The sequence below is a fragment of the Papio anubis genome, chromosome 17 (genome assembly GCF_008728515.1).
Source record: "Papio anubis isolate 15944 chromosome 17, Panubis1.0, whole genome shotgun sequence".
Classification (NCBI taxonomy): Eukaryota; Metazoa; Chordata; class Mammalia; order Primates; family Cercopithecidae; genus Papio; species Papio anubis.
In genome coordinates, this window is record NC_044992.1 from 23,113,187 (window position 1) to 23,138,502 (window position 25,316).

The window sequence follows — 25,316 nt, forward strand, 5'->3', positions numbered from 1 at the left end:
AGATTTCCTCTTTAAATGTACTGACAGTTCAGAAGTCGTTCTGGCGTCTGCCTGTGGAGAAACCCACATAGTAGTTCCACTTCGTGAGAGAACAGGAGAGGCTCTGGGGGTCCTCGATTTTAACATCGGCCGAAATAGGATGTTGTTGTATCAAGAATATAAAGATCTACAGAAAATGATGAAAGTGGTCCAAGTGGCCTGCTATGAAATCCTTGGCGAGTTATCTGGAGAGATAGAGAAAAAATATGTCTTAGGTATTGTTCGTGTGGCATCAGCCTAAATTCACAAGTTTAATAGGTTTTGGGGAAATCACAGGCAGTGCAATGAAATATGCACTTTCTAAAATGAATTGTTACAATATACAGACCTTTCGAGGTAAAAGGAATTCCCTTATGCAGTCTTGCGCTGATGAGTAATGTCTACAAATTAAAGCAAACAGCCTGGAATCACATTCTCTTGGTTAGATTCATATAGTTTTAGAACTGGAAGGGCTCATAAAGGCAAGCTAGAACTAACATTTATTAAATGCCCCCATTATGTGTTTCAGGTATTATTTCATTTAATCCTTGCCATAACCCTATGAGGTGAATAGTGATACCCCATGTACAGGTGAGGAAAGTAAGCAAATTGCCCCCAACCACACAGTTAAGAAATGGTGAGGGCTGGATTTGAACCTATGTTTGGGTGCTCTTCCCACTATATTATACAGCATTAAGTAATCAGAACATCTCGTTTTACAGATAAAGATGCCAAAGCCTGCAAAAGTAAAGTGGATTATCTAAGGTCCAATAGCAAGCTGGTGGGAAAGGCAAGACAAGACTTTAGTTTTTGTAATTCCATATCCACTAGGCTACTCTCAGTGCAATGCCAGCTTGGAGAGAGGGAGAGAGGAGGAAGGCATGGAAACCTTTGGCTTCCTAGAATGAAGTGAATAGAATTAGAAGAGTAACACTATGTGGGATTAAGCCAAAAGATTTGTAACTATGTCATAGAGTGGGATAAGAAGAAAGGAGAAAATTCATGTCTCCTGAGTGTTCACTATGTGTAACACCTGTAACTAAGCACTTTTACATATATCATCTTCTCTAACTCTCACAGCTAACCAAGGAAGTAGGGATTAAGCCCATTCTCACAGAAGAGGAAAAGGATATTCAGAGAGACAATAGACTAATAAGGTGGACAGCGTGTGTTCCAACCAGGGTCTAACTCTAAAACCCAAGTTTTTGCCTTTTCTCAAAGCCTCTTCTATGAGCTTCACCGGGAGTAATTTCCTTTCTTTCTTTTGATTTCATGGCTAGAGAAACTAAGGTTGTTTAAAACCGAAGGACATGGTCTGCTTTTTCTTGACAAAAAATTTACTATAATATGTTCAGAATCCTATGAAAAAGTAATATACAGCAATGTACATTAGACTGAACAGCAAGGTAAGCTATCATTTTGTTATTCCAGAGATTGAAAATGTCGGGGAAGTCCAGCGGGCAGGAATTCTCTTCTTCCGAATCATGCTGCTCGAGCTACAGGAAAGCATACAACTACTCAATTCCATGGAATTTGTGTCACTGTTGCTCTATGACCATACTCTTCTAACAGAGCCAAATTATCCTCAAGACAGCAAATCCATAGAGCTGAAAGCCAACATGGAACTAGTGCGTGACACCCTGAAGGCGGTTATCTTGTTCTTTCATCCAGAGTTGGAATTTTCCAGTGACTTTGGAAGTTGGGATAAGTGTAAATTTGTAAGTTTTTTTTTTTAAAAGCACCTTTTAAATTGAAGAATCACCTAAACAAATTTAAATGTACAAATCATAATTGCATAAATCGTAAGGGTACAAATGCAAGAATTTTTACTGAGTGGAACATGTTCACGTAACCAGACCTAGATCAAAAATAGAACATTTATAGAATCCCAAAAGCTCTCCTTTGTACCCTTCCTCATCATCCCTTCACCCCACCCACCCCAAGGGTAACCATTACCTTTTTTTTTTTTTTGAAACGGAGTTTCACCCTTGTTGTCTAAGCTGTAGTACAATGGCACGATCTTGGCTCACTGCAACCTCTGCCTCCTGGGTTCAAGCAATTTTCCTGCTTCAGCCTCCCGAGTAGCTGGGATTACAGGTGCCCACCACCATGCCCAGCTAATTTTCTATATTTTTAGTTGAAACTGGGTTTCACCATGTTAGCCAGGCTGGTCTCAAACTCCTGACCTCAGGTTATCCTCCCACCTCAGTCTCCCAAAGTGCTGTGATTACAGACGTGAGGCACCGTGCCTGGCCATGGGTAACCATCATCTTCCCTTCTAACACCATTGATTGGTTTTGCCTATTTTAAAATCTATATAAATGGAATTATGTAAGCTGTTGAACTGGGCACTGTATTTCTGCTTGCTGGTGATCCCATAAATTTTCTCTTGTTGTTTGTTCACAGTATATTAACAAATATTTAGTCAACAATATTTGTGTCTTTGATCCAACTGCCAAGCATGTGGAAGTTAATGTACAGCTCATTGATGAATATATCAGAGGTAAATTTTCACTTAATTACAGCCTAAATCTATAGCAACAGCAATAAAACACAGTTGTGATTAAGAGATTTTTATTAGGATAAAGCAAGTGGGTCATAAATTCAGTTTTTAGGAGAAAATAGTTATAAGTCTTCTAAGAGGAGGGACACTGTCTATAATCTATTGCATCATTCCCCAAAGTCACTGTCTATGCCACACATATGAGAATTCAAAAGCACATCTATCTCCCACTTATTAACTACATATGCATTATTTATTTTTTAAAAATGCAAATGGGGCTGCAATGAGAACAGAAATGTTAAGCAAAAAGGCTATCTTTAGCTTCAATAAATAACCAAAGAAAATAATAGACTTTTTCAGGGAGGAGAATCACCAAGAATGGAGAGCAGCGAGGCTCTCGGGTTGGAGAAAACGATTAGCTGTTTGACCACAGGGAACAGGCCGCATATGAAAGTAAATATACAAACAGAGGCCCAAGGTCCTCCGCTGACCCGTATTCTCAGAGGTCTCAGGCTGTGATGAGGAATTCATTTAAAGTTTGTTTTTTTCTTTGTTATTTATGAAAAATAATTCATAGTTGGGAAAATGGCTCTGTAGAAATTGCTCACTAAATCTATCCCTTTCCTCCTCTTCCCGCTCTCCTACTATCTGTGGAGGCTCTAGACCAACGCAGAAGGGTTTCTGGATTCACAGGGAACTATCCTAGCTGATTCCTGAGCAGCCTTGACCACCAACGCTTCCCACCACCTTCTGCTTTCCAACAGTGCCCTCTGATGGAAGAAATACTAATTGCAGTTAACGGAGCCCGACTCAGCCAGAAAATAGCCCATAGGCTCCCCAGTCACTGCCGCCAAGCCTTTGGTTATACCAGTCTCCGCAGCAATCCCGAGAAAGTTCGTAGGTCACCCAGATACCAACGCTCTCTCCTTCAGATGCAGTTACATCAGGAAATGCTAAGCTTCTTGCTTAGGGGAAGGGAGAGGAATTCTTCGGGGTGCCTTTCTATTTGTGCCAGAAGGAGAGGAGTCTTCAGGCAGGGCAATCTGCTGCTCGAAGTTTACCTGGCCTAGCAGCTTTAAGTAAGGGCCCTACTCCACGAATCTACCCAGAATGAAATGTCACCAATAATACCTGTAGGCTCAGCCTGTGACAGGCAGAGACTGCTAGACTATATAGCATAGCTCCTAACCCACCACGCCTTCCAAACTATTACTTTACCAAAAGGGTGGAATTACGGCTCGTAATGTGCCCATACTTTCTTAGGGCTTCTGCTGCCAACTCTTACCCCCTCTTCATCCTAGTTCAAGAAAAGGGTATTTCCTAATGTAAATGACGAGTTGGTGGGTGCAGCAAACCAACATGGCACATGTATACCTATGTAACAAACCTGCATGTTGTGCACATGTGCCCTAGAATTTAAAGTATAATAATAATTTTTTAAAAAAAGAAAAGAAAAGAAAGAAAAGGGTATTTTTGGCTGGGCACAGTGACTCACACCTGTAATCCCGACACTTTGGGAGGCCAAGGTGGGCAGATTGCTTGAGCCCAGAAGTTGGAGACTAGCCTGGACAACATGGCAAAATCTTGTCTCTACAAAAAAAAAAATACAAAAACTAACTGGGTGTGGTGGTGCACGCCTGTAATCCCAGCTACTCAGGAGGCTGAGGTGGGAGATGACTTGAGCCCGGGAGGTTGAGGCTGCTGTGAAATGTGATCATGCCACTGCACTCCAGCCTGGGCAACACAATGAGATCCCATCTCAAAACAACAACAACAACAAAAAGGAGGGTTTTTTTTCTTCTGGTGGAACTCCAGGCAGCTGTGTCCTGCCTTTAGATTGAGCCAGTCATCTGTGAAGTAACATTGGGTAGCTTTGTTGAGCAGGCCTGGCCTCCCAAGACTGTGCCATTGCAGGTGAGTGCTGCTGACATACTTCCCTGTGGGGGACCCTGTGACTCCAGTGAGCACTCCCAGACAGCTGTGTATGCACTAGTACATCAACAGCCTACTATTCTCTGTCACTTTGCCTAAGATAACTCCTAGTAGTTGGTCTCTTCTACCTGGAGATTCATGACTTGACCACCTTCTCAAGGACCTATTCTCCCCACTCCACTTTGGACCTCTGCTGCCAGTCTCATCTGGTCATTCAGGATGCCCCATATCTGCTCCATGTCCCCCTCCCAGGAGTTTTAGACAGATGTTGCCTGCTTGGAAATGTTCTTAGACCCAGAGGCAAGAAGAGCTGTCCCCTATCGCAAGTATAACCAGAATCACTTTTCTGTCTAGAACCTGGGTGTCTGCCAAGTGACTGTACCTCCTCCTCTAAATCCAAGTGTTTACAAGTCCACAGACATTGGTCTCAGCAGGAGTGCCCCAGGCCCTCCACTTCTCCTACATGGTTCCCAGAGCTCCAACTCTGCCAAAGCAGCCAGAGGCTCAGTGCTGTCACCATTTGTAAAGAAACCCACTAGCTTCCGCAATAAAATGACACCATCATCCTCTAAGAGTGACAATGAAGGAAGGTGCCTTCCCATCAGCAGGGGAGGACTGCTGGACTCACAGTCCTAATTAACTTTATCTTCAAGATTCGCCTTCCCTGGAAGATCCTTCCCTAATTGCTACTGCCGCCACCGCGGTGGCGCTCGTAGGTGCCACACTCCCTGCAACTCCATTACAAAAATGGAACATGACTCATTCCTTAATCCCCACTGCACAGCTAAGGACCTGACAGGAACCTTGGTAGAATGATTCTACCGACAATCCAGAAATAACAAGTAGGAAACAGCATTGAATCTGCAACTCTGAGGACGTGCCTTTTTCTTTTAAATGGGTCAAGCCAAAATGGACAACCAGATGACAGGAACATAGTTCTGTCCTATTCATTTAAACCTTCTGTATGCTAACATTGCTTTGGATTCAATTACAGTTCTCTGCTGTCTTTTGGACTTGGTCATCTTGAATGGAAATTGCTGTTGGCTCCCTCTTATAGGAAAAAACTTGCCATCACAGCTAGACTTGGGTTTAATAGAGAGCTAAGAGTGCGCCATTTATTTACAAGTTGCTCAGAGATTTTAGGCCATGGAGGAGGAAATATCAGTTCAGCTTGAGAACAGATTTCCTTTGTCCTGGCAAGAGCCCCTTAAAAAGCCCTTTTAGTTACGAGTTATGATATTAGACAAGTACTCACACCATGCACGGAGAAGGGTATAACACTCTGTGCTGGGTAAAGATCTCAGGCCTGAAATGCTTCGATTTCCCATGCATGCAAACCCCTTGCCTTTTCAGTTCCAAGTTATTCAGAGGAAAAAAGAAAATCAAACCAGCCACTCTCTTTATGTTTCTTATCACTTCTTGTGATTTAAATTTTGAAGTTTTCTAGCAGTAGTTATTAAGAGGAATAACTAAACACAGTTCTACATGTGTAGATAACATCACTGCTACTTTGATATCTGATTAAAGGCTTTTAAAAATGAACTTGATGAGAAGTAGAGCATGATGGCGTGCACCTGTGGTCCCAGCTACTTAGGAAGCTGAGGCACAAGGATTGTTTGGGGCCAGAAGTTCAAGGCTGTAGTGCACAATGATGGTGCCTGTGAATAGCACTGCACTCCAGCCTGGGTGACATAGTGGACACCGACTGTAGAAATTAATAACAGTTTTCTATTTAATTTGATACTCATTTTTAAAAAATTTTTGTGGCTGTTAAAACTGTCTTTTATCCTGAAAGGATATAAATATTATATATATATGTGTGTGTGTATGTGTGTGTGTGTGTGTATATATATATATATATATTTTTTTTTTGAGATGGAGTCTTGCTCTGTCACTCAGGCTGGAGCGCAGTGGCCCAACCTCAGCTCACTGCAATCTCTGCCTCCCAGGTTCAAGAGATTCTCCTGCCTGAGTAGCTGGGACTATAGGTGTGCACCACCACGCTTGGCTAATTTTTGTATTTTTAGTAGAGGCGGGGTTGCACCACTTGGCCAGGCTGGTCTCGAACTCCTGACCTCAGGTGATGCACCCACCACGGCTCCCAAAGTGCTGGGATTACAGGCATATATATATATATAAAATAGATATTTTATGTGTATATATATATTTTATATATATATACACTTTTTTTTTTTTTTTCAGACGGAGTTTTGCTCTTGTGGCCCAGGCTGGAGTGCAGTGGCACGATCTCGGCTCACCGCAACCTCCGCCTCCTGAGTTCCAGCGATTCTCCTGCCTCAGCCTCCCAAGTAGCTGGGATTACAGGCATGTGCCACCATGCCCAGCTAATTTTGTATTTTTAGTAGAGACAGGGTTTCTCCATGTTGGTTGGACTGATCTCAAACTCCCGAGCTCAGATGATCCGCCTGCCTCAGCCTCCCAAAGTGCTGGGATTACAGGCATGAGCCACTGCGCCGGCTTTAAATTTTTTATTAAAGTACTTGAAAAGGTCACATAGAACTAAAAGCCTAAAAAGAGTCACTAGCCTATATCTTCTCTTTCCTTCTCTTCAGTCCCCCTCGCCAGAGGCAACCGTGTTTTGTCCTTTCACTCTTTCTTCTTGGCATTTGCACATCTATTTCTATTATGCACATATTGCTATCTTTTGATTCATCAATTTTAAACCTTATCAGTCAATTTCCTCTGATTAAAAATGAAGATTTCGTTCTGTTATGCCACTATTCTCTTACCCCATCCTCCCAATATAGTTGTATTTATAATTTGGGGTTAAATAAAGATGCAATGTTTACATGATTTTGCCTATGCAAATATTATACACACCTGAGGATTGTAGCATATTTTGATTCCTCATCTTTTTTGTTTTTCCTGAAGTAAATAATTGTCTTTTATTTTATTTTATTTTTTATTTTTATTTTTTTGAGACGGAGTCTCGCTGTGTCACCCAGGCTGGAGTGCAGTGGCCGGATCTCAGCTCACTGCAAGCTCCGCCTCCTGGGTTTATGCCATTCTCCTGCCTCAGCCTCCCAAGTAGCTGGGACTACAGGTGCCCGCCACCTCGCCCGGCTAGCTTTTTTTGTATTTTTTAGTAGAGACGGGGTTTCACTGGGTTAGCCAGGATGGTCTCGATCTCCTGACTTCGTGATCCGCCCGTCTCAGCCTCCCAAAGTGCTGGGATTACAGGCTTGAGCCACCATGCCCAGCCTGTCTTTTATTTTTAAACTTTCTTAGTTTTATTTGTAGTTCTTGATAATTCCCACCCCTTCCGTTTGTCTCTCCCATAAGATAGTTCTATCAGGTAATTTATTAGGTCTAATTTATTTTCTTTTCCCAAAGCCATCTCTTCTAGAGATCTCAATTCCTCTGTTTTTGTTTTGTTTTGTTTTGTGTTTTGAGACAGGGCCTCACTCTATCACCCAGGCTGGAGTGCACTGCCACAATCACAGCTCACTGCAGCCTCAACCTCCCTGGTTCAAGCAATCCTCCTGGCTCAGATTTCCAAGTAGCTGGGACTATAGGCGCGTGCCATCAGGCCCAACTAATTTTGTTTATTTTTGTAGAGGTGGGGGTCTCACTATGTTACCAGGCTAGTCTTGAACTCCTGACCTCAAGGGATTCTCCCGCCTCGGCCTCCCAAAGTGCTGGGATTACAGACGTGAGCCACCATACCCAGGCCTCAATTCTTTCTCTATCTAAAGTCTTTCCCCTGCCCCCAGATCTGCTACTCAGCTGCCTTCCTGAGATTCACTTCGCCCCTATTGTAGGAATTTAATTTTTCCATTCTCTTCGTCATTCTTGGTCTAGTCCCTTGTTTTCAGGTAACATGTCTCCGGTAGTTTTCTGAGAAAGAGTGTGTAAGTGGTAAATTTTTTGAGACCTTTCGTTTTTGAAGATGTTTTTATTCAGTCCTCACACTTGATTTCTACTTTGCTGTGGAAGATAATTTTGAAGACATTGCTCTATTGCCTTTTTACATTTTTATTTATATATATTTTAAATAAAATACATATTGTTTAATCTATAAATAAATAATAAAATATATAAATAAATAATATATAATAAATTATATATAAATAAAATAGATATTTAAAATAATATTTTTAATACATATACATATTTTTATATACTTTTTTTTTTTTTTTGAGATACAGTCTCACTCTGTTACCCAGGCTGGAGTGCAGTGGTGTGATCTTGGCTCACTGCAACCTCCACCCCCAGGGTTCTAGCAATTCTCCTACCTCAGCCTCCTGAGTAGCTGGGATTACAGGCGCCTGCCACCACGCCTTGCTATTTTTTTTGGATTTGTAGTACAGATGGGGTTTTGCCGTGTTGGCCAGGCTGGTTTCGAACTCTTGACCTCAGGTGATCCACCCATCTCAGCCTCCCAAAGTGCTGGGATTACAGGCGTGAGCCTCCGTGTCTGGCCAGGTTTTATATATTTTTAACAGACGGGGTCTTGCTGTATTGCCCAGGCTGGACTCAAAACTCCAGGGTTTGCCAGGCACAGTGGCTCATGCCTGTAATCCCAGCACTTTGGGAGGCTGAGGTGGGCCGATTGCTTGAGCCCAGGAGTTCAAGACCAGCTTGGGCAACATAGTGAGACCCTGTCTCTACAAAAAACTTGAAAAAAAAAAAAAAGCTGGGAGTAGTGGCATGTGCCTGTAGTTCCAGCTACTCAGGAGAGCTGAGATGGGAGGATTGCTTGAACCCAGGAGGTTGAGGCTGCAGTGAGCCATGTTTGCACCACTGCACTCCAGCCTGGCCACAGAACGAGACCCTGTCTACAGAAAAATAAAAAAAATACTCCTGGGCTTAAGCTACCCTTCCACCTCAGCCTCCCAAGTAGCTACTACAGTACTACAGGAGTGCTGCCACCGCACCTGGCTTTCCACTGTCTTTTTAAAAAACTGAGACATAATTCACATGCCATAAATTTCACTCTTTGTACATTTTAAAGTGTAGAATTTAGTGGTTTTGAATATATATCCCAGATTGTGCAATTATCACCACTATCTAATTTTAAAACATTTTCATCACCCCAATAGAAACGCTGTACCCATTAGCAGTCACTCCTTCTTTCCTCTCCCTCTAGCTCCTGGGAGCCACTCATCTGCTTTCTGTCTCTACGGATTTGCCTATTCTGGACATTTCATATAAATGGAATCACACAATACGTAACCTTTTGTATCTGGCTTCTTTCACCCAGCATAATGTTTTCAAGGTCCATCTATGTTCTAGCTTGTATCAGTACTTCATTTTTGTGTGTGTGGCTGAATAATATTCTATGATAGAACACATTCTGTTTATTCACCCATCAGTTGATGCACCTGTAGGTTGTTTCCACTTTTTGGCTACTGAAATTATGCCTCCATTAACATTTGTTTGTAAGTTTTTGTGTAAACATGTATTTTCAGCTCTCTTGTGTATATACCTTTGGAGTGCAAACATATGGTAACTCTATGTTTAACTTTTTGTGGAAAAGACTCCATTGTCATTCAACTTTAAAGATTGCTGTTGACAGCCTGGGCAACATAGTGAGACCCTGTCCCCACAAAAAAATGAAAAACTTTGCCAAGTGTGGTGGCACATGCCTGTAGTTCCAGCTACTCAAGAAGCTGAACCCAGTTAAGGCTGCAGTGGGCCATGATCATGCCACTGCACTCCAGTCTGGGCAACAAAGTGAGACTTAATCTCTTAAAAAAAAAAAGGCAAAGGTTGCTGTTAAGAAGTCTGAAGCCTTTCTAAATCGGTGTGACCTTTCTTTGTTTTATCTCTCTCCAGAAGCTGTAGAATCATCCCTTCATCCCCAAAGTTGCAAAAATTTCATAATGATATGCCTTTTTATGGGTCTGTTTTCATCAATTGATCAGTGTACTGGCTGGGCTTTTTTCAATTGTGAAATCTAGGTTGTTAAGTGCTGGATGATTTCCTCCGTGGCATGAAGACTGCTACTTACAGCCGTGCAATTTGTACACTGCACAAAGGTGCTCTGCTGAGGAGGTGGGTGGGGGCTAAAATGTATCCCGGATTCCATTCACTAGACTGTGTGCCTTAACCTGAAGCTATATCTGCTTGGAGGAGGAGCATCTTTTTCATTCACCAAGCTCTGTGCCCACAGGATGCATTCCCTCACAGTAGGTGTGTTTTCCTCACCTTTACACCAAGGTGACCTATAACGCTGGTGGTGGCCCTGCCCTCTTTTTTCTGTATTCACTCTTTGGGATTCCTATTATTCAGACATTGGATCTCCCAGATTTAGTCTTAAAAATCCCTATATTTTCTCTCCTTTTTCCTAAACAACTTCAACAAACCCTTCTGAACCCTTTGAGGATTCTGGGATATCTAGAAGGTTGGTTCTAGGTTTTCTCCATTGCTGATTTAGGATTCCACTTTTCTCCTGTCTGCTACCACTTCTTCACCTGCTTTATATTTCTCAAATTTTGTTGTTCTGTCTTTCACTCAACTAAAATTATCTCAGTGCTATCCATGTGACAGGCCCTGTTCTAGGTTCCTAGGGTACAGTAGTGAATGACATAGACCAAGATTCCTGCCCTCAAGAAGCTTACATGCTAAAGGGGAGAGCAGAGGATAAGCAATAAACGTAATAAATTATATACTATGGTAGAAAATAAGTGCTATGGGGGAGAAAAGCAAAGTAGAGTAAGGCGGTGGATGCAAAGGTGGGAGGCAGGGAAGAGGCACGGGCTGAAAATTTAAATAGAGAAGTCAGGTAGGCCTTATCAAGAAGGTGAGATTTAGGCTGGGCACGGTGGCTCATGCCTGTAATTCTAGCACTCTTGAGAGGCTGAAGTGGATGGCTCACCTGAGGTCGGGAGTTCAAGACCAGCCTGGCCAACATGCAAAACCCCATCTCTACTAAAAATACAAAAATTAGCTGGGCATGGTGGCAGGCACCTGTCATCCCAGCTACTCAGGAGACTGAGGCAGGAGAACTGTTCCAACCCAGGAGGCGGAGGTTGCAGTGAACCAAGATCACGCCACTGCGCTCCAACCTGGGTGACAAAGTGAGACTCCGTCTCAAAAAAAAAAAAAAAAAAAAAAAAAAAAAGTAGGATTTAAGCAAAGATGTGAAGGAAGCGAGGGAATCATCCATATGAATGTAGAAGGAATATTCCAGGTGTTGCTTGATGATATTGTATCCTAAGAAAAGAAAAAGAGTATTCCAGGCAGAGAAAACAGCCAAAGCAAAGGCCCTAAGGCAGGAACAACCAGTGTGTTCAAATAGCAACAAGAAGGCCACTGTGTCAGCAGCAGGGTCAGAGAATGGGAGGTAAGTAAGGAGATGAGTTCAGAAGGTAATGGAGGACTGAATCAATTAAGGTCTTGAAGACTATCATAATGTCTTGATTTTATGGCTTATGGTCATTCTCCTGCCTTATCCTCCAAAGTGTGGGATTACAGGCATGAGCCACAACACCCAGTGAAGTAGAGCCATTGCAAGGTTTTCAGCAGAGGAATGATATGACCTGTGTTTTAAAAGGATCGCCCTGCTTCTATAATTAGAAGACACTTTGGAGGTCAAGAAGAGACGCAGAGAGACCAACTAGAGGAGCTGTTGCAGGAATCCGGATGAGAGATGAGGAGTGTACCAGTGGAAATGGTGAAAAGTTGTCATATTGTATATATTTGAGAGGCAGAGTCAAAATATATCTTGACAGTTTGAGTGTGAAATGAGAAAGAAACAGAGGAGCCAAGACTGACTTCATGGTTTGGAAGGATGGAGTTACCATTAGCTGAGATGGAGAACATGTAGGTGGAGCAGACTTTGGTCGGGGGAGATGAAGTGTTCAGATTTTGACATGCTGAGTTTGAGATATCTATTAGATATGGAAGTAGAGATGTGAATATGTAGATGGTTAAATAAATCTGGAGTTTTGGAGAAAGGTCTAAGCTGGAGATACAAAATCGAGACTGGTTGGTGAATAGATGATTGGCAAAAGGAGGAAAGTCTCGGTGGGAACACTGAGTAGAGACAATTCTGAATGTTTTGCCACGAAGGGGAGCAAAGAAATGGTGTGGTAACTGGAGAAGACAATGGGGTCAAGGTTTTGTTTTGTTTCTCACATGGGAAAGATAACAGTAGGTTTGATTCTGATGGGAAATCCTGTAGAGAGCAAGAAGTTAACAATGTTGAAGATAGAGAATTCCTGTAGCAATGTCCTCAAGCACATGAGAGAGGATGGGCTGTTGTTGGAGTAACCATACATTCTATATTTACCTTGGAACAGCCCAAGTTTTTGCTTGTTGTTCTGGTGACTTCTCCAGTTAGCATCCTCTTTCTTTCTCAAGTGTACCAATTTGGACAATGAATTACTTGACTACCCTGGATCTACCGCACCAAGGGAGGAATTGGCGTAAGACAGCAAGAGGATAGAGAACATAGGTGCAGATGAGAGTGAGGGGGTAGGTGTGTTGGTGGGAGTCTATGGAAGTTGCCTTCTGCTTGTGTCAATCTTACAGTGAAGCTCAAAGCAGAGTCATCAGCCAGAGTGAGGATGGGAGAGGAAGTTGTTGGGACTTTGAGAGGACAGGAATAGGAATTAAACATTGGTGCTTCTTTTTTCCTGATCTTTCTATCACTGTGTTTTATGTCTTCTTTAATTAATTAATTAATTATAGAGGCTGGGTCTGTCTCTGTCACCCAGGCTGGAGTGCAGTGGTGTGATCATGGCTCACTGTAACCTTGAACTCCTGGGCTTAGGTGATTCTCCTGCCTCAGCCTCCTGAGTAGCTGGGATTACAGGCATGAGTCACCATGCCCAGTTCCTATGTCTTCTTTTTCTTTTTCTTTTCTTCTTTCTTTTCCTTTACATTAGTCTTAGTAGGAATTTCAGATGTAGCAAAATTGAATGCATGTTAATCATCTAGAAAAGCATTATTCATTCAATTTCTTTCATATTTTAACTTGGTGGTCTCCAAAGTTAAGTGCAAGCACCCCAGAAGATTTTTTTAAAAACTATCTCTGGGGTGCAAGAAAAATATCAAAGATGATTCTGTTGAGACACTGACAGACAGACAGAAAGAAAAATACCAAAGGACTAAGGACTTTTCTTTTTTTCTTTCTTTCTTTTTTTGGAGACAGGGTCTCACTCTGTCACCCAGGCTGAAGTGCAGTGGCACGATCTTGCCTTACTGCAACCTCTCCCTCTCAGGCTCAGGTAATCCTCCCTCCTCCCACCTGAGCCTCCCTAGTAGCTGACACTAGAGGCCCACACCACCTTGCCTGGCTAATTTTTGTATTTTTTGTAGAGACAGACCATGTTGCCCAGGCTGGTCTTGAACTCCAGGACTCAAGCAATCCACCTGCCTTGGCCTCCCAAGTGTTGGGATTACAGGCGTGAGCCACTGCACCCCACCAAAGGACTTTTCTTTATAATGTTTTTAACTCATTGTTAATTTCTACTTTTTTGTTTAAAATGTTTTAAAATAAATAATTTATAAATATAAATATATATATATATATATGGGGTCACATGCTCAGTGTTTGTTACTGATAGAGGTACATGATCAAAAGAGCTTGGAGGCCACTACATTAAACTATGAATTTTGTAAATATAATTTGCATTGATTTCAATTTACACATGACTTGATTTATAGCTACATCATTAAAAAAGCCACTACATGTGATATTGTACAGAAATTATGTGAAATTATGCTTGTGACATTGTACAGAAATATGCTTGCAATGGGAATGAAACTGATTCCAGCATTCATCCTGGAACAAACTTCCCCCCAAACTTCGATTACTCGAGAAAAATGTGTTTTTAACTCCCCATGTAACACTGATATTTTTCCTGATAAATCTGGGAGGCAGTACCCTACAGTGCCTTTGGGACCACATTAAATTAACAATGACATATTAAGTGCCTGATTGCCATGGCAGATGTAAGTTCTCCTGCCTACAAAAAAACTGATTGAGATTTGCATACATGACCGGGCACGGTGGCTCACGCCTGCAATCTCAGCACTTTGGGAGGCCAAGGCAGGTGGATCACCTGAAGTCAGAAGTTCAAGACCAGCCTGGCCAACGTGGTGAAACACCATCTCTGCTAATAATACAAAAAAATTAGCCAGGTCTGGTGGTGCAAGCCTGTAATCCCAACTACTTGGGAGGCTGAGGCAGGAGAATGGCTTGAACCCGGGAGGCAGAGGTTGCAGTGAGCCAAGATCGCACCATTGCACTCCAGGCTGGATGACAAGAGCAAAACTCCGTCTAAAAAAGAAAAGAAAAGAAATTTGCATACATATACCCTTCTATTGCTGCAGGGACCTTCAGTTCATTGTGTGTGGCTGTAATATTAAGGAGTGACTTGGGGTATGTGAAGCAATAGAAATGAGAACGAAAACTAAGAGAACTAATGAAGAAGAGGAACAGCAAAAAATGCAGCTGATCTTGGATTGTTAGTTGAAAGGAGCAGTTACATTTTAGCTTTTGTACTTGAAGCTTAAGTACTTCTTTCTTTTTGCTTTGCCCATCTATGCTAATTATCCATCATTCCCAAAAGATTTAATTTTATTACTCCAGTGTTAAAAGCAGAGATCCATAAATAGAGTTTTAATTCAGAAATATCCTACTATAGCCCAGTGTTCCCAGCATAATGAATTCACTGTGTAATTAAAAGTTTGATTAAACTAGAACCTACAAAAATATCATGTTTCTGAACTAATGTCCATAAATAGACTCAAAGGTCGACCCAGTATTCTCTATACATTAGATGTATTCATATAATTTACTATACACTTTTCCAAAGCAAAGCAAAAAAAAAAAAAAAAGCGTTATTTCTATGGTTATAAAATAAGCGTTTATCTGCTTGAAAAAATTACTAAGTCTGTGTGAGTGGGGTCTGTCGTGGGCCAAGCTGCAAAGATCTGGCATGCATCTACCACAAGAGGGCAGTAGCACTCAACCGTTAATAGGGAACCCAGCAGAGCGCTGGAGGCTCATTAGAGGAATCATTAGAGCAGGTCGTTAACGCATCAACCTCTGGAAAGGACAGGGAAACAGGAACCACCGTCCAGACACTTTCGGAGCTTCTGTCTCGGTAACAATAAGACAGGAAATAAGCAACAGGGTCTTGTGAAAGAGAGCGACCTCGCTCACCATCCTCGTGTCGTTGAATCACCATGGAGATGGCGACTAGCTTAATAATGGCTGCAGATGGGTGTCTGCTCATGTGGATGTTCAGATAAGAACACTGTGGCAGGGGTCAAAGGAACAGAGCTCTTCATGGGCATTACGGAAGGGCGGAAGAAAAGCTGAGGGGAGCAGCAGAGCTGTTCTGTCTCCGAAAATTAGAACTTTTAGGAGTGTCCTAGGTTGAATTTTATTTTATTTAGCTTCATATCATTGAGACATTAAGACTATCTTTAGAAACCTGTGTCATTTACCTTGTAGGGTTTCCAGGAAACTAATTCATAGAAAGAGAGATGAATTGGCCGGGCGCGGTTGCTCATGCCTGTAATCCCAGCACTTTGGGAGGCTGAGGCGGGCAGATCATCTGAGGTCAGGAGTTCGAGACCAGCCTGACCAACATGATGAAACTCCGTCTCTACTAAAAATATAAAAATTAGCCAGGCGTGGTGGTAGGCGCCTGTAATCCCAGCTACTTGGAAGGCTGAAGCAGGAAAATTGCTTGAACTCAGGAGATAGAGGTTGCAGTGAGCCCACAAGGTGCCACTGCACTCCAGCCTGGGCAACAGAGTGAGACTCCATCTCAGGAAAAAAAAAAAAAAAAAGAAAGAAAAGAGAAAAGAATTGTAAAACAAATGCACCTTCAATATTTTAAGTACGTATGTCGATTGGTCTAGTGTTGCCCATAAAATGAGTTGTGATCTCATGAGCAGCACCTGTTTTTGTTTTTATTCCTAATTCTCTCTAATGTTACTGAGCTATAATCTGGAAAGACGTTTAGTATTTGAAATACCTAATTCATTATTCCTTAATTTAATGTTTCAGTTTAACATTTATTGAAGACTTACAATTGAATGAGAAAAGACAATGCCAGGGTGGTGTGTGTGTAAGCGTATGTGTGCGTTAAAACAGAGCATTTTAGAAAATTAATTGGATCCACGTTTTAAAGTCAGCTTCAAATAAAAATTGAGACTTGTGAAAGTTTTCCACATTTTATGTGCCTTTCCTATCCCGTAGTATACCTTTTGTTGTATAGTTCCTTCCAAACCATAGGACAGCTAAACCTAATTCAGAGAATCTTGTTCCTTTGTGTTGATAAAAGACAAGAAAATAAAATATGTTCTGCTTAGCAATTCTAATAGATCATTGCCATTACTGTTAATAAGCTATTGGATGGAAGACTTGATATTTAAAAGCTTTTGCTCAATTAAAAAAAAAAAAGCCAGGTGCGGGGGCTCATGCCTGTAATCCCAGCACTTTAGGAGGCCTAGGTGGGAGGATTGCTTGAGGCCAGAAGTTCAAGACTAGCCTGGGCAACATAACAATACTCCGTCTCTATGATTAAAGATAATGAATAAATTATTTATTTATAATTATAAATAAATAAATAATAAAGCTTGAACTCAATTGTAACTAAATGGTTTACTCAAATCAGCAAACATGTATTGGGTTAGGCAGTGAGTTAGTCACTAGGAATAACAGAAATGAATAAAACAGACTTGTAGGTGAGAGGCATCTGAAAGAAAGGGGGTAGTTATTATTATTATTATTATTATTTGAAATGGAGTCTCACTCTGCCACCCAGGCTGGAGTGCAGTGGCACAATGTCAGTTCACTGCAATCTCCACTTCCCAGGTTCAAGTGATTCTCCTGCCTCAGCTTCCCGAGTAGCTGGGATCACAGGTGCCCACCACCACACCTGGCTAATTTTTGTATTTTTAGTAGAGATGGGGTTTCACCATGTTGGCCAGGCTGATCTCGAACTCCTGACCTCAAGTGATCCACCCACCTCTGCCTCCCAGTGTGCTGGGATTACAGGTGTGAGTCACCGCACCCAGCTAATAGTTAATATTTTTGAGCAACTACTCTGGGACAGATCTTCACAAATATTTTCTCAGCCTCTGGTCCCAGCTACTTGGGAGGCTGAAGTGGGAGGATCACCTGAGCATGGGAGGTCGAGGCTGCAGTGAGCCATGATCATGCCACTGCACTTCAGCCTGGGCAACAGGGCAAGACCCTGTCTCAAAAGAAAAAACAATTCTTCCAATTTTGTTTTATGGGAGAAGAAACTGAGGCTCAGAGCAGTTAAGTGACAAAACTCATTGGTGTAGAGCCAAGATCTGTTAAACTCTAGATAGTCTTTCCATTGGACAGAACCCACATCTGTTCAACTCTATATAGTCTTTCCATTGGACCATTCTATTTGAATATTAGTCACTGACTCCTGGGAAAAAGCAACTTTTATGAATGACAGTTTAACAGTTTTCAATTTTAAAAACTTAAAACATATAATGGTGTGCAGTTACTACATAGCTTTAAATAATTTTTAATTAGAAAACATTTCAAACATGCAAGTATAGAGAATAACACCTGCATAGTCATTATGAAGCTGTATTCTATATCCAACCTTAACACTGTGTTTGAGTTAGACTTTCTAAAGAAAACATTATAAGAACAGTTAAGGATTCCTATCCTTCCTCGATCCCACTGTCTTCTTGTCTTTCCCTAGAGATAATACTATCATGAATTTGGTGTTAGTTTCATGCATGATGTCCTATTTTTACCATATGCTAATGAATCCATAAATAATATAATACTATCTTGCAGGTTTTAAAACTGTTTAATTGTGTCCAAAAGTACATATTATTCTATAACTTACTTTTTCTATTGAATATTTTGAGATTTATTCATGAATACAAATAACTAATTCTTTGTTAACTGCTGTCAAGTATTCCATTGTATGACTACACCAAAATTTATCCATAATCCTGTAAATACAAGATTCTGCTTGGTTTTGACTCAAAACATATCTAATGAACTTTAATCATAATAGTGGAACTTATCATCTTAATAGTGAAGTGTAAAACTATCCACTCTTACTTTTTTCTTCCTGATGCAGGTCATTCCCGAACCGAAGTATGGAAATTTGGTAATGTTGTCATTGAACATCTATACCACTGGATACACATCTGTTCAGCTCTCACGAAGATAACCAAAAAACTAAATAGTTCTATTACACCCCCGTTGCCCTCCAAGACTGACAATTATATGTATGCAAAAATGCCAGGGGAAGGTTTGCAAGAGAAGTGATCATGAATGATAATGGAATTGGTACTGTATTTAGGATCCTTTGTTCATGTTCAGTTTTGTTTGTTAACTATAAAATATTTTCCACTGGAAAGGGGTACCCATAAAAGTCTTCTGCTCCTAACATTTTTCTCAGCACTTTCTAAACCCAAAAGTGGTACCTAAGAAGAAATTTAGCCAAAAAATATCCAGCGAAGGTAGCCATAGCCAAGTGTATTCAAGTATGTTATAGAATATATTTGAAAGCTTCCTTTCAGTTTGAGCTTTGTATCTGCTGTGGAACTGTTATGGTTGATTGAGTAGTTATTTTTCATTCTTATAAGGTGCAAAGTAACAACTGAGGATTTAGAAAACAAGAATACCAAACAGAATACCAAATAATAAAGATAAACCAAAAGAATACCAAATAATAAAGATTTTTAAGAAATGGACTGAGAATTGTTTTTCTAATTTTTCAAAGACTTATAGCATCACCTCTTCCCTCTCTCTGCCCCCCTACTCTTGCCTTAACAACTCAAGTCATTTTTAACTTATTAATTTTTAATTTTTGTGGGTACATAGTAGGTGTACATATTTATGGGGTACTCAAAAGTGATTTTAATGAACAGAAATTCTTGTGGGAAAATGTACATGACTCAAGGAAAAAAGAAGACACTTTTTAAATGATAAAAACCTCTTCAGTTTAAGAAGTGCAAAAAGAATTTATATTTGTTTAAAGCTTGTTTTTATGACAAACTTTACTGCTCTGTGGTGAGATTTCATTTTGCAGTAAGATATCTGATGACAGAGTCCAGTTTTAATAACACTTTGGGAAATTAAACTTTATTTTCTTTATTAGATTGACAAAATGTGATGTGTCCAAATATCTTATAACTTGAGATTGGCTGTCCCTTTTTAACCTTTTCTGATAAGAGGGCGGTGTTATTACCAGTCCTCCTCTCTAGGATGATCACATGCCGGTTTTAACCTATATGCCTGTTTCATATTTGGAAGAGGGCTTTTTAGGGCATTCACAGCAACATTTCAAGAAACAATGTTCTTGAAGATATTAAACTGATAACCACATATCCTGATGGCTTCAGAACAAGTTTACAGAGTTCACTGTGAATACAAATGGCATTTTAGGGAGCAAGGAAGGAAAGATTTTGCAGAATGCTATGTTTGTAACCATTATCCTGGAAATCAAATTAACTAAATGACTTCTAGCTTGATAACAAATATCATACATTTGCATGGCACTTTAACTTGAAGTATTTTCACATACTAGCTTATCTGATTCTTCCAAATATCTCTAAAGTGGGTAGTCCTGATATTATCTCCATTTTATTTTATAAATGAGTTGCTCACTTCACAATGGGTATAAGAGGCAGAGCGGACCTAGCATCTAATTTCTGGTTTATTGCCCTTGCCAGCACCCTAGAAATCTCACTCACACTTTCCAGCTTTCTTACTAGGCTAATGACCATGCTGTCAGTCTTTTGAAAACTACTTTAAAATTTGCAGCCAACAAGCCAGATTGGTTAAATTTATTAAATAATCATTCAAGTGAAATACTGTCCTTCAACCTTAGGAGCTTATATTTTGAGTGAGGAAGATGTTATTTATACCTGACAAAGGTTAGATACAGATTTATATATAAATCCATTTATTTCACTGTTAATAGATTTATTTATTATATTTACATATGCTTCAGAAGCTTGGACTTGATTAATTGAATTTGTTATTGGCTCTTTCCTCACAGTTCATAGGTAACAATGACACTGCACAGTGTAGACCATCCAGACCACTTTCTTTCCTTTGCTTTCTTTTTTATTTTTTTAAGTGACGGGGTCTCGCTCTGTCCCCCAGGCTGGAGTGCAATGGCTTGATCATAACTCACTGCAGCCTTAAACTGCTGGACTCAAGTGATCCTCCTGCCTCGGCCTCCCAAAATGTTGAGATTATAGGCATGAGCCACTGTGCCCAGCTTCACTTTCTTTTATACTTTTGGCTTGTCATGATTCAGGAACATCATGAAGTGTAAAGATAATGACTTTGGAATCTCAAAAAAGCTCCAACTGCCTTTTTAAACAGCTTTACTAACATATCCACATACCATAAAAGTTACCCATTAAAGTGCAGAATTAATTTTTGTTATATATTTAGAGAGTTGTACTACCCTCACCACAATCAATTTTAGATTTTTTTTTTCCCCCCCGAGACGGAGACTTGCTCTGTTGCCCAGGCTGGAGTGCTGTGGTGCATCTCGGCTCACTGCAACCTCCTGGGTTCAAGCCTCCTGGGTTCAAGCGATTCTCCTGCCTCAGCCTCCCGAGTAGCTGGGATTACAGGTGTCGGCCACCACGCCCGGCTTTTTTTTTTTTTTTTTTTGTATTTTTAGTAGAGACTGGTTTTTGCTAGTTTGCCAGGCTGGTCTCAAACTCCTGACCTCGTGATCTGCCCACCTTGGCCTACCAAAGTGCTGGGATTACAGGCGTGAGCCACGAGCCCGCCAAACATTTTGATCATCCCAATAAGACACCACATACCCATTAGCAGTCACTCCCCACTTTCTCCTACCCCCAGCCCTAGGCAACCGCTAATTTTTTTTCTCTACGGATTTGCCTATCTGGACATTTTGCATACAATATGTGGTCTTTTGTAATTGGCCTCCTCTTCCCTCATTTTTTTTTTTTGAGATAGAGTCTCACTCTGTCGCCCAGGCTGGAGTGCAGTGGTGCAATGTTGGCTCACTGCAACCTCTACCTCCCGGGTTCAAGTGATTCTTGTGCCTCAGCCTCACAGGTAGTTGGGATTACAGGCATGCACCACCACGCCTGGCTAATTTTTGTATTTTTAGTAGAGACAAGCTTCACCATGTTAGCCAGGCTGGTCTTGAACTCCTGGCCTCAAGTGATTGGCCCCCTCAGACTCCCAAAGTGCTGAGATTACAGGCATGAGCCAGTGCACCCAGCCAATTCCCTCTTAATCTAAATAGGCTTAAGCGACCAGATGCCCTGAACTTCTGGACATTATCAATCCTCCAACTCAGAAGACCATTTGAAGGTAATTTAAGAATTGTGCAGGCCGGGCGCGGTGGCTCATGCCTGTAATCCCAGCACTTTGGGAGGCTGAGGCGGGCAGATCAACTGAGGTCAGGAGTTCGAGACCAGCCTGACCAACATGGAGAAAACCCATCTCTACTAAAAATACAAAATTAGCTGGGCGTGGTGGCACATGCCTGTAATCCCAGCTACTCGGGAGGCTGACGCAGGAGAATCACTTGAACCTGGGAGGCGGAGGTTGCGGTGAGCCGAGATCGTGCCACTGTACTCCAGCCTGGGCAACAAGAGCGAAACTCCGTCTCAAAAAAAAAAAAAAAAAAAAAAAAAAAGAATTGTGCATTCCTCTCATATAGGAAGTTTTCTGCAATGCCACTCCCACAAAACCTCACTTCACATCATCAACGCCATGTTCTTACTCTCCTTTCACAGAATCTTGTTACGAAGACCTCTCTCAGGATCAGAAAAAGTAACTATTGGATACTAGACTTGGTACCTGGGTGACGAAATAATATGTACAGTGAACCCCTATGACACAAGTTTACCTATATAACCAACTTGCACATGTACCCCACAACCTAAAAGTTAAAAAAAAATTTAAAGCAAAAATAAAAATTTTAATTAAAAAACTCAACTGATAAGATCAGTGAATTAAATATTGCCTATTTCACCTGTTTTCTGGTTATAAATATAGCTCACCACTTTGAAAGTAGGGCCATTGTGAACCATCTTTGGTCTAGAATGCTGTCCAGTTCCATAATCTTTTTCTTGGTCAAATTTGTTAAATTTATAAATAAATAAATATTGCCTAATGTCTCTGCCCTTAAGTTTGGTTATTACCCTCAGTAGGTGTACCATCTCCTAGTCATTAACCGTATTTAACCTCTCCTCCATCTACTGTCTGAGCTTAGACTGTCCTGCCCAAGCACTTCAAGTGATGAGGCAACTCTAGGTGGCCATTACATGATTGACTCTCTAGTTACAGTTGTTTGAATTAGGGGTGACCCCTTACCAAAGTGAGACCAATTTGTGAAATGGCCTAATATAAAAAGCACCCAAACCATGGACAAGCCAAACTGGGAAACAGCAATGGGAGCAGTGTCTAAAAGGAAATTAAGGCCGCGCACAGTGGCTCACGCCTGTAATCCCAGCAGTTTGGGAGGTCGAGGCGGGCAGATCACTAGGTCAGGAGTTCGAGACCATCCTGGCCAATATGGTGAAACCCCGTCTCTATTAAAAATACAAAAATTCGCTGGGCGTGGTGGTGCACACCTGTAATCTCAGCTACTCGGGAGATGAGCAGAAGAACTGCTTGAACCTGGGAGGTGGAGGTTGCAGTGAGCCAAGATCGCGCCACTGCACTCCAGTCTGGGCAACAGAGTGATACTCCATCTCCAAAAATAAGTAAGTAAATAAATAAATAAAACTTAAAAAATAATAAAAGGAAATTAAGTGTTTAGAGACGCCAAAGGTGTCATGAGAGGCCTTGAAGGAAGTTGGTGCATAGTGCCTTCAATATGCTACAAGTTAGCAGAAACTATAGGTAGAGAAAAGGTGTGAGTAGTTGGTTGGGGAAAAGATTGGGTGCAAAGAGAAGAAACTGAAAGTAGTGAAGTTAACATTAGTAACACTAGTGTCAAAAGATTAAATGGAAGATCCAAGGGTTTCGGTAATGGATCCAATTTAGTCAACTGTTCTGTTCTGGAAGTTGAAGATGATTGGAAATTTCTGTTGTATAATAACCATGAGGATGGTAGTGATGATACTATCTTTTACTGGTTTACCCAGCTTGTCCTTACAGCATTTCTGGTTAAAGTTTCAAAAGTTGGGTTCCAAAATGTTAGGAGGCTTCTCTGTGCCCTTATTCACCGCTGCAGTTACCACCACTGCTGCAGACTCTACAACACTGCATCTGAGAAACTGTCCCTTCTAGCCTAGGGAAAATCCCATGACCGCTTCATTAAAATGTCCCAAAGGCAATGGAAGAATACAGAATATACCAATTGAAAAACTCAAATTATCTAGGATATTGAGTTCCCCCCTGGGTAATTATGGGTAACTAATTCCCCATTCAGTCTCTTCAAGCAAGAAGCAGGCAGCCCTGGCAGGGGGCTTTATTTTTTACTCTTTATTTTAAGCAAAGTAACACATACTCCTAAAAAGTCATTCTGTTACACAAGGTCTGCTGAGACCACGGCATTTCCCAGCCCCACCTTACCTCTATTTTCCTTGCTTCTGAATCAACTACTTTCAATTCTTTTTGCTCAGGAGTTGGTAAACAGCCCATTGGCCAAATCTGGCCAGCTGCCTGGTATGGTAAAGTTTTATTGGAATAGGTACGCCCATGTCTACGGCTGCTTTCACATTATCAGGGCAGAGTTGAGTAGTTGCCACAAAAACCACATGGGTCACATGGACTAAATTATTTGCTATCCGACTGCAGTAAAAGTTTGCCAACCTCTATTTCAGCTGTGGTTTTGACATTTACCTTTATATTGTTAAATTACATGCTTGTGTGGCTATTTTTGTTTTTCCGATTTAGGCAATATCTATTAATCTCCCAGTATACAATACAAAGATTTAGCTCCTTCCTCAGCATACATACACACACACTTCCCATCCATTCTTCTCAATATTATTACATAGTAATTTAATCAGAATAGATCAACATTCAGTGTTTATATTATCATGATTATGTATGCTATTTAGAGCTTAGCCATGTTGTAAATTACAATTATTTTCCATTCCTGTACATCCTTTTGCTTTCCCTAGAGTTAATGTCAAAAGAAAACCGGAGTGGCTATAATATCACACAAGTAGATTTCAGAGCAAAGAATATTATAATGATAAAGGTTATTTGATAATGAAAAGTCAATTAAGAAGACATTACAATCGTAAACCTAATGACAGAGCTTCAAAATACATGACGTTAAAACTGATAGAACTTCAAGTCTATAGACATAAAATGGTTACCCAGGACTGGAGGATTTGGAGGAAAATAGGAGCGACTAATAGGTACATGGTTTCTTTGCTGGGTATTAAAAATAATCTAAAAGTGGCCAGGCGCAGTGGCTCACACCTGTGATCCCAGCACTTTGGGAGGCCGAGGCAGGTGGATCACCTGAGGTCAGGGGTTTGAGACCACCCTGGCCAACATGGAGAAATCCTGTCTCTACTAAAAATACAAAAATTAGCCGGGTGTGGTGGCACATGCCTGTAATCCCAGCTATTTGGTAGGCTGAGGCAGGAGAATCGCTTGAACCCAGGAGGCTTGAACCCAGGAGCTTACAGTGAGCCAAGATGCACCATAGCACTCCAGCCTGGGCAACAGAGCAAGGCTCTGTCTCAAAAAAAAAAAAAAAAAATCTAAAATTGATTGTGGTGAGGGTAGTAGAACTATGACTATACTAAAAATACAGCTTTACTAAACACCACTGAATTGTACACTTTAAATGAATGAATTGTACGATATGTGAATTACCGCTCAATAAAAATTTTAAAAAAGATTTTTAAAAATATTATACTAGACAGAAATCTGAATCTACACAAAGACATGGAAACATGA

The 25,316-nt window shown here is 41.0% G+C and overlaps 1 protein-coding gene and 1 long non-coding RNA gene across 7 annotated transcripts in view; one reads left to right on the plus strand and one right to left on the minus strand.

Annotated features, from left to right (window-relative positions):
* EFCAB5 (EF-hand calcium binding domain 5) overlaps positions 1-19,141 on the plus strand; it is a 187,299-nt gene extending 168,158 nt beyond the window's left edge. For 4 of the 6 annotated variants that reach the window (XM_031657008.1, XM_031657005.1, XM_031657006.1 and 1 more), the window contains 4 exons: positions 1-254; positions 1,450-1,736; positions 2,425-2,521; positions 18,523-19,141. In XM_031657008.1, coding sequence (XP_031512868.1) covers positions 1-254; positions 1,450-1,736; positions 2,425-2,521; positions 18,523-18,713 — 829 coding nt within the window. In that variant the 3' untranslated portion in view covers positions 18,714-19,141. Of the gene's footprint in view, positions 255-1,449; positions 1,737-2,424; positions 2,522-18,522 lie in introns of those variants that run through there. The other 2 variants (XM_031657007.1, XR_004179271.1) reach the window with 2 other exon arrangements.
* LOC116270980 overlaps positions 104-25,316 on the minus strand; it is a 27,945-nt gene continuing 2,732 nt past the window's right edge. Inside the window, exons 2-3 of the long non-coding RNA XR_004179274.1 lie at positions 368-419; positions 104-224 (exon numbers count right to left, since the gene is read on the minus strand). This is a non-coding gene — a long non-coding RNA (uncharacterized LOC116270980). The remainder of the gene's footprint in view (positions 225-367; positions 420-25,316) is intronic.